Source organism: Osmerus eperlanus, unplaced genomic scaffold (genome assembly GCF_963692335.1).
Source record: "Osmerus eperlanus unplaced genomic scaffold, fOsmEpe2.1 SCAFFOLD_527, whole genome shotgun sequence".
In the NCBI taxonomy this organism is placed as follows: Eukaryota; Metazoa; Chordata; class Actinopteri; order Osmeriformes; family Osmeridae; genus Osmerus; species Osmerus eperlanus.
The window spans coordinates 1-15,376 of NW_026911679.1; the positions used below are offsets into that span (position 1 = coordinate 1).

At 46.1% G+C, this 15,376-nt stretch overlaps 1 protein-coding gene across 1 annotated transcript; it reads left to right on the forward strand.

Annotated features, from left to right (window-relative positions):
• Positions 1-1,315: 1,315 nt before the first annotated feature.
• On the forward strand, positions 1,316-5,366 carry LOC134016445 (probable E3 ubiquitin-protein ligase RNF144A-A; the record flags this gene model as incomplete). Its single annotated transcript, XM_062455805.1, has 4 exons — positions 1,316-1,551; positions 2,823-2,970; positions 3,445-3,534; positions 4,939-5,366. Coding segments are annotated over 4 exons (606 nt in total), but the record flags the coding sequence as incomplete, so codon positions are not given.
• Positions 5,367-15,376: the final 10,010 nt, after the last annotated feature.

Genomic DNA, 15,376 nt, shown 5'->3' on the forward strand with positions numbered 1-15,376 from the left:
GTACAGGCTCTTTCAGATGTTTTTTGGCAAACTCTAATCTGGTCTTCCTGTTTTTGAGACTCACCAATGGTTTACATCTTGTGGTGAACCCTCTGTATTTACTCTGGTGAAGTCTTCTCTTAATTTTTGACTTTGACACAGATACGCCTACCTCCTGGAGAGTGTTCTTGATCTGGCCAACTGTTGTGAAGGGGTTTTTCTTCACCAGGGAAAGAATTCTTCTGTCATCCACCACAGTTGTTTTCCGTGGTCTTCCGGGTCTTTTGGTGTTGCTGAGCTCACCAGTGCGTTCTTTCTTTTTAAGAATGTACCAAACAGTTGATTGAGCCACACCTAATGTTTTTGCTATCTCTCTGATAGGTTTGTTTTGATTTTTCAGCCTAACGATGGCTTGCTTCACTGATGGTGACAGCTCTTTGGACTTCATATTGAGAGTTGACAGCAACAGATTCCAAACACAAATACCATACTTGAAATGAACTCTAGACCTTTTATCTGCTCCTTGTCAATGAAATAACGAACTCCCATGAGGGAATAACATACACCTGGCCATGGAACAGCTGAGCAGCCAATTGTCCAATTACTTTTGGTCCCTTAAAAAGGGGGGGGCCACATATAAAATATATTGTAATTCCTACACCGTTCACCTGATTTGGATGTAAATACCCTGAAATTAAAGCTGAAAGTCTGCACTTAAAGCACATCTTGATTGTTTCATTTCAAATCCATTGTGGTGGTATACAGAGCCAAAATGATGAAAATTGTGTCAATGTCCAAATATTTATGGACCTAACTGTACATTTCCTTACACCTCTCCATGTACCAACAGTACCATGCATTCATCTTTCGATTTCTTTTAATTCACTTTAATCCAAAACGATATACAAACAGGGCTCGCAACTTTTTCCCTCGCTGTCTCAGAACCGTCCCAAACTGTAAATTCGTAAAAAAAAATCTAAAGGTAACAAAACTAATTTCGAAAAACAGTTACGGAAATAGTTTTGAATGTTTAGGTTTGCATCATTAATGAGCAGCGCCTGCTTGACGAGGTCTCTACTAAACTCCACTGTACTCTATTGTACTCTGGGTTGGAATACATGTTAGCTGGTAGCTAGCTAGTTTACTCATGATGGACGGCCACTGTTTGACAAAGCGCTATCGCTGTTTTGGACGACGGGACATTGTTAACTTCCAGCCCTGCATACAAATAGTGCAAATAGAAACAACAGCAGAGGATCATGGATCAGAACCACATCGTTTTAACAGGATTTCGAGGATCAAAGATCGGAGCAGAGCGGTGTGTATCTGTTTGTAACTGTCGCCATGGTTTTGTGCCACAGAGGTGCTGTTGGACCCGTGCCGGACCTGGTGCCCATCCCAGTCATGCCAGGCCGTGTGCCAGCTGAAGGAGACGGAGGCTCCACTGCCCCAGCTGGTCACCTGTGCCGTCTGCACCCTGGAGTTCTGCTCTGTCTGCAAGGCCAGCTGGCACCCAGACCAGGCGTGCCAGGAAAACCAGCACATCACCTCCTTCCTACCAGGAGAGACCAGGTAGAGTAGACCATCATACCAGGAGAGACCAGTTAGACCACCACCACAAGGGAGAGGTGGATGGGGGCAGGGACGGAAGTGGGATTCTGCGTGAGGACAGTTAACCCTAAAACCTATACTCTGTGTGAACCACCACCCAACAACACCTTCCCTCCCTCCCTCCCTCCCTCTCCCTCTCTCTCTCTCTCTCTCTCTCTCTCTCTCTCTCTCTCTCTCTCTCTCTCTCTCTCTCTCTCTCTCCTCTCTCTCTCTCTCTCTCTCTCTCTCTCTCTCTCTCTCTCTCTCTCTCTCTCTCTCTCTCTCTCTCTCTCTCTCTCTCTCTCTCTCTCCCTCCTTTCCTCCCCCCCTCTGTGTTGACTTGACTGATGTCTGCTTACAGCTCCAGGACACCTGCCCTCTGCTCATCTGCCTGTCTCCCTATGCATACATGTAATGGCTGCCTGTCGTGATTCATCTGGTGCATCTTTAATAGGAGGTGGAAGGCTGGTGTTAGAGCAAGCTGGATGCAACGTGCTGTCTGATTGGTTGGCTGGTGGGCTGGCTGTTGTTGTGTTGGCTCAGAAGGTAGCTCAGGTTGGCTAGGGTCGGCTGTATTCGGCTGAGGTCGGCTGGGGTTGTTAATGAGTCATGTTGAGTCATATAACATGTTCTGAATGTAACCTCCTTCAAAGCAAATATGCTGTCTTTCAAACCACATAGGCTGGCTATGCAGCCATTTCTCCAGCCATGCTGGAGGCTGGAGGAGAGGCTGGAAGAGGAGAAGGCAGTACTAGGAAGTGTTACTTTCTGTCACAAAATGGCTGCCAGGTATCAGATGAAAGGAGAGGTGAGGGGGGAGGGAGGGAGGTCTTGATTCAGTTGGCCCTGCTGCAATCAATACACCAGCTGGAGTTGGCCTACCTAGAAATGAATGGGCTTGTTTTCCACGTGAGGCTGCTGTCTAGAAGGACAGTTCCTTGCGGGCTCTGGCCCGGAGACCCCCTTAGCACCTGTCAGCCACAGCGAAGAGAGACAATACAGAGAAGAGACACGGACCTGCATTTTACTTTGACACCGAACCGACGTAGACGCTTCCAGATCTAGGCCCGCTTGTCAAGTTCTCAGGAACCCAACCATCCTCTTCAGTCTTTAAGGGAGTGTATTGGAGTTCTCACGGTTGAGAATCCCTGTGCTGGTATCAAGGAGCTGTGGAGGGATATTTAATCCCATCGGTGTTCAGGTGTTGTTTGAAGATCCTCTGACGGTGTCTCTGTTCTCCTCCCTCCCGGCAGCTCCCTCTATAAGAACGAGGAGGACGACGCGCCCATCAAGCGCTGTCCCAAGTGTAAGGTGTACATCGAGAGGGATGAGGGCTGCGCCCAGATGATGTGCAAGAACTGCAAACATGCCTTTTGCTGGTACTGTCTGGAGTCTCTGGACGTGAGTGTAACTTTGGCCCAAACTGGCCACCATACCTGGAAGCATTTAATATAACAATTACATAATCATATATGATATATCATTTAACAATATTATTGCTAAACAGAAAACACGTTTGTGTACAATGTTTGAGACCCCAGGTAAAATAGTCACATTTACATATCACTTAATACATAATCAATGCATGATGTAGCCATTTGTAAATGTTATAATAAAAAAAGATAATGTAACACATTATTATATTATGTCTATTGTAAGTCATATAACAACAATATCTACTAAGCCTTAGAAGCCAGCAGGAGTGTGCATGTGTGGCAGTTTTTTTGGCAGTGTCCTAGCTAATCCTAATTGGACTCTACAGGCCATTAGAACACACCGGTCTTTTAAAAGCAATTTTCTTTGAGTGGTGACCCATACCTTTCAGACCAGATGATAGCCAATTATTTGGTGTGTGTGTGCGTGCGTGTGTGACAGGATGACTTTCTCCTGATCCACTATGACAAAGGGCCTTGTCGTAACAAACTGGGCCATTCCAGGGCTTCTGTCATCTGGCACAGAACACAGGTGAGCGCCTACGTCTCTCTCGCTCGCTCTCTCTCTCTCGCTCTCTCTCTCTCGCTCTCTCTCGCTCTCTTTCCCTTTTTTTCTCTTATCTCTCCCTCCCTTTTCTCCCTCCATCTCTGTGTCTCCTTCTCCCTCTATTTCTCTCCTTTCTTCACCCTCACACACATGCACAAACAGGAAGTGACCACACAGAGACTGCAGTGACCACACAGATAAGTGCTCTCACGCGTGCTTGGCCACGGTCAAAAATACAAAATAAAAAAGTGTCCGAAAAAAGACAGTCATCCTTTCGCTATGACAGACTGCTCCGAAATGAAAAAGGATCCACAGTTATCATACAGCGTATACCATTCCCTCCCTGCATGACATCACCTACAGTACACTGCCAGTCATGACAAGACACAGGTAGCTACATTCCACAAGTGCTTTGTTTTACACAATACCGACCTAATCAGCAGTGTGTCTGTGGTGGATTCAGCTAGCCTTCCTTTTCCCTGTTCTGTCTGCAGTAGACGCTTCCTTGTTAAACAGACTGTTGTTGACGCTAGCATACACACAGACATCTGTTGCCCAGTGGGGCAGACTGAGTCATGAACAGAGCAAGCAAGCTAGCTAGCTAGCTGCCCGACAGCATATCTCTCCTCCCAAGACCTTAGAATGCCTGCCTTACATTCGGATGCCTCATAAATACTTAACGACTCAGAGTTGTGTGAGGACAAGCCAGCCTTTGTGAAAGCCCTGCCTCTTCTTAATGCCCTCCCCCCAACACACACACACACATACACACACACACACACACACACACACACATACTTCATGATCGAAATCAGATAAAGGCTTTAGTTAGAGGGTGCTTGGGGGTTTTATGCTATTTACTATGGAGGCTTATTGAAGGAGGATATAGGAAAGAGAGAGAGAATGAGAGAAATATAGTAGGAAGGTAATTCCTCTCTCGTTAATGTCTCTATACTGTGGCGCTGTCAGGGCTGATTCACTTGATGACAGTTGTGCGTCCATGGAACAGCTACTTGACACAGGATGTACTCTGCAGCCTGGTAAAAGGACGGTTGGAAGGGGTTATTTTTAGAGGAGTGCCTCCAGACACCAGAGTGAGTCTCCCCGTCCTCCTTGGACCTGCCCCAGAGGAATCCTCAGATGACTCCCCGACTCTGAATTCGGAGGAAGTGCATGACGTTATTCACCAAGTCACTGTAGAAATACCATTCTCTCACTGGCGAGATGATGTGTTGGTTTTGGCTGCCACCATGTGGTAAATTAAATGAACTGCACAATCAAGATAGATATCAAAAAATATCAGAACTGAAATGTATTTATTGAACTGACTGTCTCTCTCCATCTATCGCTCTCTCTCCGTCTTCCCTTCTCTCTCCACCGCTTTTGTAGGTGGTGGGGATCTTTGCAGGATTTGGCCTTCTCCTATTGGTGGCCTCGCCCTTCCTCCTCCTGGCCACACCGTTCGTCCTGTGCTGCAAGTGCAAATGTAGCAAGGGTGACGACGACCCCCTCCCCACCTAGCCCGCGACCCCAGCGACCGGGGCCGAGCGGCGCCCCATCGGGCCATACTTTTTCCTTTTCCCTCCCTGCTTTCTTTTCCGCCCTCCTGCTTCCAGCGCTTCATTTTGGGGCTGGGCGTGGCGAGTGCCGGCCGGGACGCCGTCCTGATCCACCTGGGAGAGGGGTGACCTCTGACCCCCAGGACAACACATGGCCTGCAGTAGAGCTCCGGGGGGTTCAAAGTGTGTGGAGGGGCAGGAGCAGGATCACAATGCCCTGGCGTATGTGATGATGATGATGATGAGGATGAGGATGATGATGAGGATGGGGTGGTGGTGGTGGGGATGGGAGTGTGTGTAGCAGAGGTCCTGAACGGACCTGAACAGACAGACACTGGAGGCTGTTGTTCAGGAAGCGACCGGTGTGACGACAAGCCGAGGAGTCGGAACGAGCGGATTCCAGAATCCTCTGTGATCGGGACATTCTCATGTCGGAGCCACGATTTGAAAGACTTTTTCACTCTCGTCTCAGTTCCTCTGTTCTTGATTCGTGGCACTGCTGTGGACTGAAGCTTTCCTCTCCTCCACTCACTCTGTGTGGTTCTACATGTTCCGTTTTTAGCGCGAGAGATGCACTGCACACGTCTGGTTTTGTTGGCACAGGAGGCTCCTCTTTCTGTCGGGGTGAGCGGTGGGCTACACAGGGGCGATTCTCTCTCTCTATATATATATATATATACAGCACGTTCTGTTGGTGGTGTCCTTGTCTCTGGGCCTGTTGCTTCAAATGTGTGTTTGTGTGTGTACCCTCTGAGTGTTTCCAACACTCTAGACTGACCCAGAAGTAACTGACAGTCTAAAGTCTGACAGTCAAAGATAGATTACGCTAAAACTTCACTCAAAATACTGAGCCAAAAATAATGAATGGCCTTAAGTTGCAAGTAGCCAAATAAGTCAATACCCTAGTATCTAGAAAAAAAATCACATTTTGTTTAAAGTTTGACTTTATGAAAGCACATTTTCCAGTACATCAAAATCAGCCATAATCGTGTATCGTGTTTTCCTCATCCATATCACGTTATTGTACACTAGATGACTGTAAGGAATTCTCTTTTTTTTCTTGTCTGACTAGAATCAAACTTGCATATGGTCTAGTGGGAGTCTTTGGTAGATAGCCCTCCAGCAACCGCAGCTCGCCAACATACAATACAGGCCTTGACAGTGACTGTTCTGTTTTAGAAGCATTCTAAACTGCACTCTATCATTCTGTCTATGCAAGTTTGTATATTTACGACCTCAACCTCTGTTTTTTGTGGTCATATCCAGTGGTACTGTATGTCCTATTCAAAAGACACAGTTTACATTGGCATAAACTGATCTGTTGCGAAAGGTTTACTCATTAGAGGTGTCAAACATATCTTGGATTGGGTTTAATTTTTCCGGAATCTCCACGCATCTCCATGATTTCATGGAGATTTCAACTCCTGTATTTCATCATGGTTTAGGATTTGAAAATCATCTCCAGCTATCATTTCTGTCAAAAAAGGAACAGGCGTGAAGACAGTAGACATGTTGTTTTGTGTTTGTTACCTTAGAGAGACCAGCCGTCCATTTCTATATTACCTCGGCTCCTCTCTCAGCTCATTACTTCAACCTGCCACAATCTGGAGGGCCTTAAACACCTAGACTGCTACGAGCTCCGAGCTGTCACACTCTGCTCCGTATGAGAGCTGTCTGGAGCACTGTGCTGGTGGGAGAGGCCTGCAAGTCTTCATGTAGCATCAGAGGGGGTTCTTATACGGCTCAACATCAAGCATGAGAGAAGCGCAGTCATTAGCCTGTAGCTTCTACCTTCTGGTGCCCTACCAAAACACACATGACTACTTTTGACTACATTAGGCCTTTTCAGTTGACGAAACCTTCCTCTGAAGGTAGAGAGATAAGGACTGTGTAGGACCCCCTAAGAAAGTCTATTTTTCTTTGAATGACAATCGTGCCAAGCAGTAGTCGATGTACAGGCTTTATGATACATGTTTATATGGCTTCTTCCAGTTCTAGGAACACCACAGTACGTACAGTAGGTCTTCATAATGTTGGCTCTCTTTGTAGCTGCAACATATGTGTCACATAACATGCCATTTTCCAATCAAGCAGCAAGGGCTGATCCTGTAGCCTAGAGGCCTTGTGTGTTCTGGTTTTGGCCACCAGGGGGCCACATACAGCCTCCACCATGCCTTTCACAGCTCTTAACTAAAGCTTGAATCTTACTGTTGCTCTGTATCCACACTAGACACGTTTCCTAAATATATCTATATTTTATAACTGGTTATATTAGGAGATTGAGTTGCATGTTATATTATCAGGCTTAACTTTTTGTAAAAAAAAAAAAAAGATATTTTGGGCTGGCTAACATCTCAGAATTGGTGTTAAGTAATTTCAGTCTGAAGATTTAGGTGTAATGTGTCCTGGTTTTTAAGTTTTCCTTTCTCATCACAGGCTTGCTTTGTAAATCGTTCAGTTGGTTTTTTTCTACTTAAATCCTGAGTAATTCATTGTGTTTGTATTTGACTGGAAGGGAAGGATGTGTTTTGTAATCCTTGTACATTGGCATGTGTGGACAGTGTCATCTAAACACAAACTTCTACTCACCCCTATGTAACTGTTCCACTAACACTGTGACAAAAGATAATAAATGTTTTTTTTGTGACTGCTCATTTCCATGCATTTATCATTTTGTTTCATAAACATAATCTATTTAAAACAGTATTGTAACCGCTGTAGTAATCACTAACTGGTAAGGACACGGGCCATGTGCCCCCTCTACTGCTGAAATTGTCATTTCATATTTCAGTCACAGGCAGTTTTTTATTCCAGTCAGTTCTGAGGTCATGGAAATGCCAAAGAATCAGGGGTCTGACATAGATTTGGAATAAATGAACAAGACCCATCAATGTGTTTGAATGTGTTTGTGGCAGGACCTAGCTGTTCTCGTCCCCTCCCTGGTGAATCATTTAACATCATTTGTCACATCGATTCTGCCTCTCGGCTCCCCTTTGTTGAATCACAAAAGACACACTCTGAATCTCCAATGAGAAAGAACACAGGATGCAGTCCTCTCCAGCTCCCTGGCATGCCGTGTTTATCATTTAAGGGAGGTTTTCCATAGGAATAGCTCATTCAGAAGTCACCACAGACATTCAAGTGTGATCGGTCCTGTCATGTTAAGAGCATTGTAGGCTTTGTCTTGGTTTTCACTTTCTTTCCCCTTCAATCTCACCTTTTATTTTTATTTTCTACTCTCTGTCCGTCTCTATTTTTCTCTTTCTGGCACTTTCCCTCCTCTTTCTTTCTCTCTTTTCCATCTCCTTCCTATACCAGATGTGGATCTGGGAGTGTTGAACAGACATCCCTGAAATGAAAGTGCAAACACCAAGTAACGACCTGGTGATATATCACCTCCCCAGCAGCTGTTCTCTGCTTGGAACCCTCTCAACCAATCACAGGGCCCAGCTACAGGAAGCTGCCATCTGCAGGCACCATGGCGACAGGGCTGCGGCTGGGTGCTGATGCTGGGCTATCTGGAGGAAATGAAGTGAAGACGAAAAAGGAAGAGAGGAATGGAGAAAATACAATTAAGTTGGCCGATAGAGTTGAGGAAGAAGGCAACTAGCTAGAGAGCTCTGATACCTGCTTGTGTTGACCACAGGGTTCTAATATGACACACCTGCTGGTTCCAGGTCTGTTCACTGCTGTGTCCAGGCCTGGCTTCACTCACCTCCCTGCCAAGTGTTCCCCTACACGCCTTCTCAGCATATTTACAAGTTGGACTAGGTTTGGATGGGCTGAGCTCAACCAAGCAAGGCTGTGCTGGATGTGTTGTAACACCAGCTTGATAAAATACTCTTGTGTCAATATGTCCCAGAGTAAAAGAGTGAAGGCTTAGAACATTCTCTGAGGATGTTTATTCATGCTGGAAACACACTGCCACCCTCCTATGGTATACCTATAAAAACTATGGTATACCTACAGAAACTATGGTATACCTACAGAAACTATGGTATACCTACAGAAACTATGGTATACCTACAGAAAATCTTGAACCAGAACCATATCTCTCAGAGGTGTTTGTTGTACAAGTTAGCATGTTCAACTTTTGTCATTTGCAGTTTTTTTGCAAGTGTGGATTAGACTGGGTTCTTCATCTACCAAGGGTTATTTTAAACCACTTTTCAGTCCAAACTTGTGAAAGAGTAATTCTATCATTAACACGTTTGTAGATATTAATTTGCAACAATTAACATCTCAGGTGTACCTACCACCTACACCTAAGATTACTTATGAGAAGGCAGGCAGCCTTGTGAAAGGAATAGATGCACCAGGAATAGTTGAAACCACCATCTGTGTTCTAAGGGAATATTAATGATTATTAGTTTTAACATGACCTGTGTTTATGCCTCAGGCTTCAAAATGGCTTTTGTGCCAAAATATATTCATTAACCAGAAGAGGGAGCTAGAGTGCCATCAAAAACATATAGATGAACATTAAAGACCCCCCAACCCACCACCCTCCACATTCACTCATTCAGGTCATGACACGCCACAGTGACAGAGGTTGTTTGTTCCCCAAGCACAGATTACTGTGGTAAAAACACAGGTCTTCCCTGGGGGCTTGGTCTGTCCAGGGGTCAGGGGTCAATGGCCAAGGTCCAATCAGAGCGCCTCTGTGACCAGGGGTAGTGAGACATCACTGTCAAGTGACATCAAATGACAAGATCGGACAAGGTGCCTTTGTTGATCAGATTTGTCCAAGCATGCCACAGTCCTGGTCTTTGTGTCCTCCACTCATGACACCTATTAACTCCCTACGGGTCATCATGTCCAGGCTGTTTCTCACAGTAAGGGAACGTTGCCTTACCACGAACCAACAATGGCTGTATTTCTTTGTGGTTCCCAGAGGGTCTGGGGGTGAGACATTATCCATGTGAGACACATTACAGTGTAATGACAGTGTGCCACTAATAAAGGAGGTATGTCCATCAATTCCTTGGTGGGGAAGTGGGAACCAAGATGCAGTATCACTGTTCCTGTTGCACGACCTTGCTCTAGAAACACAATTTTACTCAAACTAAATCCCTTCCTTGTAAGGAGAAACTCTGACACCCAGCCGAATGATGCACCTTTTCACAACGGAACAGAAAGAAAGTGGGACTTTTGAATCTCGGCTGGTGCTAACACTGAACTGTCATCAGTCATGCAGGCATCACAGCAGTCTGTCACAGAAATGTGAAACACCATACCTTACTTACTTTATAGCACACTCCTGGAGCCAGCTGTCTATATTGACCTAAAGCGATAAGCAATGAAGTGTTATGCAAGAGGTGTCAATAGTTTTGACAGATGGAAAGTAGATTTGGGGGTGCGTGGGAAGTTCTGGGATTGTTCACCTGAGCCTCTCGTTGATACCCTGTCAGCTCACTGGGCCTGGCTGGGCTTACCCAGGTCTGGCTGGTCCTAACTAGGCATTACTGCGTATGGTTAGTCCCAACAGGGCCTGGTTGGGTTTTCAGGAGGTTCTTGACCTTGCTGGCCCAAACTGGGCCTTGCTGGTCCAAACTGGGCCTGACCCATCCTAACTGGGCCTGGCTGGTCCTAACTGGATCTAGCTGAGGCTGGCTGGGCCTAAATAGGAAGCCAACTAAGTCAGGCTAACCAAGGCTAGCCCTGGTTGAAGGAGGCTATGGATTGCTGTCAGGGCTGGCGGAAGCTGGGGGAGGTTAATACAAAGTCTGTAACGTGTTGGGTGTATAAACCACTAGTCTTTATATAGCGTCATTTATTCATCTTCCTCATTACTCATGCTCCTTCATGTGTTTCTAATGTGTCTAATTGGACATGTCAGTAATCAGAGGTGATGCAAAATATAGAGCTCCCACGTTATGCACAGGTACCCACAATGCCCAGCCATGCAGATGTTTCCTCCTGCCTGTAGTGCCTGCTCTTTAAAGCGCTGGTGACAGTGACCTTCTCTGAAGAACAAGGCTGATGGTTCTGGGGCACAGATCTGACTCAGCTTCCCAAAACAACGTTAAACATCTCACTGCTTCATGTGTAAACAGAAGACAGGTGCTGGAGCACCTTTGTTTAAAAGTCACGGTGACATTGACTGGCTGTTGTCCTTTGGGTAGGTATGCAGATTAGAGCCAACCTACGTAGACTTTGTCATGGTAAACACAACGCTCGCGCACAGGAACATTTTTGCAGATCCGACTGTTTGTCTCCCTTCTCGAATAGATCTTACACTGCGCCTTGTTAGGTACTTTCTCCCTCTATGCTAACCTCAGAGTGCCGTGAGCTCCTTAGCTCAGCCTGTGATGCTGGCTGAGTGTGCAGTCCTCTCTCGTTCAGGGCCTCTGTCACCAGCAAACTTTCTGAGGAGCGAGTTTAACAGGCCGTGAAAGGGCGGCACAGATGGCTACATCCTAGGTGGTAATTACCATCCACTTCCTCCAAAAAACAAGTGAAAGTGTTGCCGTCAGGTCAACTGACACCGCTGACACGTTCGCTGGCGAGGCTCCCATCCACGCGGCCTTCTGGAGCGAAGACAGCGAGCTCCGCCGTGTCACAGGTCACATGAGCTCCTAAGAGGATGATTTCTGGCTTCACTGAGTTTCACGCACAGAAGGAAGGAAGACTATATTAAGGCCCCCAAACCTAATAGTCTGGAAAAAAAATCAGTAGTGTTCCTACGTGGAGAAAGGTACGACAGCTTACAGTTAAGAGGCAAAAGGATGCAATTAGTGTGAGTGTTTGTGTAGGGATGAACCACTGCTAATAGGTGTGTTTATTCAGCCTCAGACAAGCAGAAGCTGTTTTTCAAGAGCTTAACCGTTTGTTTTCCTTCACATCTATTAAAATGGAAGGTGACAGCTCATTTGAATCTCCCTTTAATTTGGGACACATTTTAAAATCCAACAAGGTGACGAGCAGCCCTTCGTGGAACGAGCGAGCCTGCATGCAAGAACATGTAAATGAAGGGCCCATATTAGAATCTTTGTCTGCCTGTCATTCTCACATGGGGCACATCAAAGCCATATGACCTGATTCTGCACCTGCTGTTTAATCACATTTACAAGACAGGCCCAGCCTCCGCTCCCGTTGATCTACAAATGTGCCTTTATTACCCTGGCCCTGTAATCTACGCGGCTATTGACTGCTGGGCGCTAATGGAGCCTGCCAAAGTGCTCCCTCAGAAAAGATAGACAAAACCCCAAAAACACTCCTTATCGCATTCCCCTTCCAGAAGTCTCGTCCTATAATGCTACAGCAACCAGGCAGGAAGACAGTCAGCTTTGCTAGAACTGGACCATAACCTCCACATCCATCCTCCACATTCTCTCAAACATTAAAACGCATACACATACAAAACACACACACACATAAGACACACGTGTGCATTTGAAGGGCTCTCCAGGTTGTGACATGCCACAGCAACAGTGACAGAGGTTGTTTCCAATTAAATATCTGAATATTGTAGTATAATATCCTCCAAGGACAGACTCCAAGGGTCTTCCATTTTATATTCATGACAGTATTGTCTTTCAATGTCAATCTTAAGTGTGTCTTTGGCACACATGGGATTAAGAAGTTTATTAAAAGTTGTAGTCCCTGGTGCCTGATTGTGTCTAACTGGTGTTTGTGTTAAATAAAATTACTGTATCCATTTGATGTCAGATGCTGTGATTAGGTACCCATTGAGTCATATAATAATGATCGGTTATAATTACCAGCAGTCACCTTTATCCAACAGCCCAGAGATCAAATTATGAATTGCAGTACATTGTGAATAAAAATATGTGTTTGTGGGTCTATGTGTGTGAGTGCACATGGTTTGTGTGAGTGTGCATGGTGTGTGTGTGTGTTAGTGTACATGGTGTGTGGGTGTGTGTGTGTGTATGTGGCGATGTGCAGATTTGTGGTTGCATGGGACTCAGAGACATGCCCCTGGTCGCTGTGGAGTGTGCTTCTCAGCCAATCCATAATAGATGATGAAATTTGGCAAGCAGTCCAGCCTTATGGTCCATTCTTTCTCCTGCAGCTGCTTGTTTTCCCAGAACTCATCTGTGCTGCTGACCAAGTTGTGTAAGTGCATGGGTGTATGTGTATGTGTGTGTGTGTGTGTGTGTGTGTGTATGTAAGGCCTGCTGTATGTGCGTGCATGTGTGTGCTTGTGCCCGTATGTCACTGGCTCTGCCCACAAGCACTCCACAAGCAACTTTCCATTATTCAATATGTCAGACATGAATATCGGAACGGCCAACTTTTTCAGCGCTGAACCTCCATGTGCACATATGGCCGGGTGCATGTTGTGAATGCTAGAGTGGAACACAGAGGCCAAGCAGGAGCAGGGATGCAATGGGAGCCATTAATACAAGTTAAATCTGTGTCAAAATTGAGTTTGGATAAGAGACTGTAATCTGATGTTGCGGTACAGACAAGCCTCTCAACAATGATCTGGGGTCAGATTTGTGTGTTTACTTGTTTGAGGAGAGTTGAGCTGATCGGTTCCAAAAGATGATTCATCCAGAGTTCATATACTGTGAAGGGTGTTAAGAGTGAATGTTGTTTTGAATGGCAGAGTGGATGACAACAGGGAATGATTGGAGTTGACCATAGAGGCTTGTGTGACACCTGGGTGTGTAATACCCCTCCACACACACACATTCACACACACAGTCTATCTCTCTTCCTCTTTCCCTCTGTGGTTTCGTGAGCTCAAAGCACACCTGGCCTATCTCAGGTGAGACTAATATTGTGACAACCACATGCTGCCAAACCACCACCAGCTCTCTGGACAACAGTTCCCCTCCTGAATCACTAAACACTCACTACAGTGCCATAGTCCTCGTAGCACGGTCTGAAGGAAGGCTGGGAAGGCCGGGATGAGGGTGAGGCCGGTGGCTGCTGTGTGCTTGTAATTTATGATCTCTGATCAGTCTGTTTGGTGGCCTCAGGCCCTCCGAGCATCAAAGGGTTAAAGACATTAACCCTGTAACGTTGTAAAGCTTCGGCTATTGCGCTGGGCTTTGCTCAACCACACCTTCACACAGACACACATGCGTTCACTCACACTCAAGCACGCACACATGCACACCTACACACGCACACACTCCACTGTGGTGAAAGGTGATTGATGGGCTCGGTTGAGCCTGTAAGGTGAGAGGCTGTGAGCAGCCTGTACAGCAGCTGTTTTCTCCAAGCGAAAAGAGTGAAAGAGAGGGATGGGAGGGCAGGAGAGAGAGGGAGAGAGAGAGAGAGAGAGAGAGAGAGAGAGAGAGAGAGAGAGAGAGAGAGAGAGAGAGAGAGAGAGAGAGAGAGAGAGAGAGAGAGAAGAGGGTAAGGAGAAGAGAAGGACTGGCAGGTGAAGCGGTAGAGAGAGAGAGAGAGAGAGAGAGAGAAAGTCTTCCGCTTGCCCTTCAGGCAGACCAGGTGTCTGGAGCTCTATGCTGTGGCATCTCCAGTAGCTGGCACGGTTGCTCTCAAACAGGTCCATCTCATTGTTCCTCATCCCCAGGGCCGGGCACAATTAACACACACGGTGTGGAAAACCCAGTTCAAAAACAACGTCAACGCCCAGAGCAATAGAGAGAGACAAATAAAGAGCAAAAGAGTAATAGTATGAGTGAGAGACAGAAAGAGATATTGAGAGAGAGAGAGAGAGAGAGAGAGTGTGAGAGAGAGAGAGAGAGAGAGAGAGAGAGAGAGAGATAGAGAGAGAGGAGTGCACCAGAGAGCTTGTTTTCTAAAGGTGCAGGTGCAGGATTTGAGTGACTGCCAGGTTGCACTCTCCTTTTGGTTCCATATTAACGTTGTCAGCTTTTTACCTCATCTCTCCATCACCTGCCCTCCTCCTCGCGAGCACGTTCTGCTGTTTGCTCATTTTGTCTGCCCCTCAAGAATCCCACCGATCTCCGAGTTGGGAGAAAGTTTTCAGAGAAGGAAAAACAGCTGTTTAATACAAAGTCAGGTCTTTGGGATGAGATCAGAAACAGCTAGAGATTATCACAACCTTTGGAAATGTTTCACTCCAAACAACTGAGACAGCATGAGCGCAGACGAGAAGGAACAGGAAACGCATCACCCATGTCAATGTGTTGATGAATAACACTGTACATATTTGAGGGGGGTGCTGTGACATCATAAATAATTGGACACCTGTAAAGCGTGTTAAAGTGTGTGAGGAAGAACAGGAAGAGTGTACTTCCTGCCCTGGTTCACAGAGTCATAGATGTATTCTGTAGATGCTGTCTTTACTGCAGATGATGTCTTTA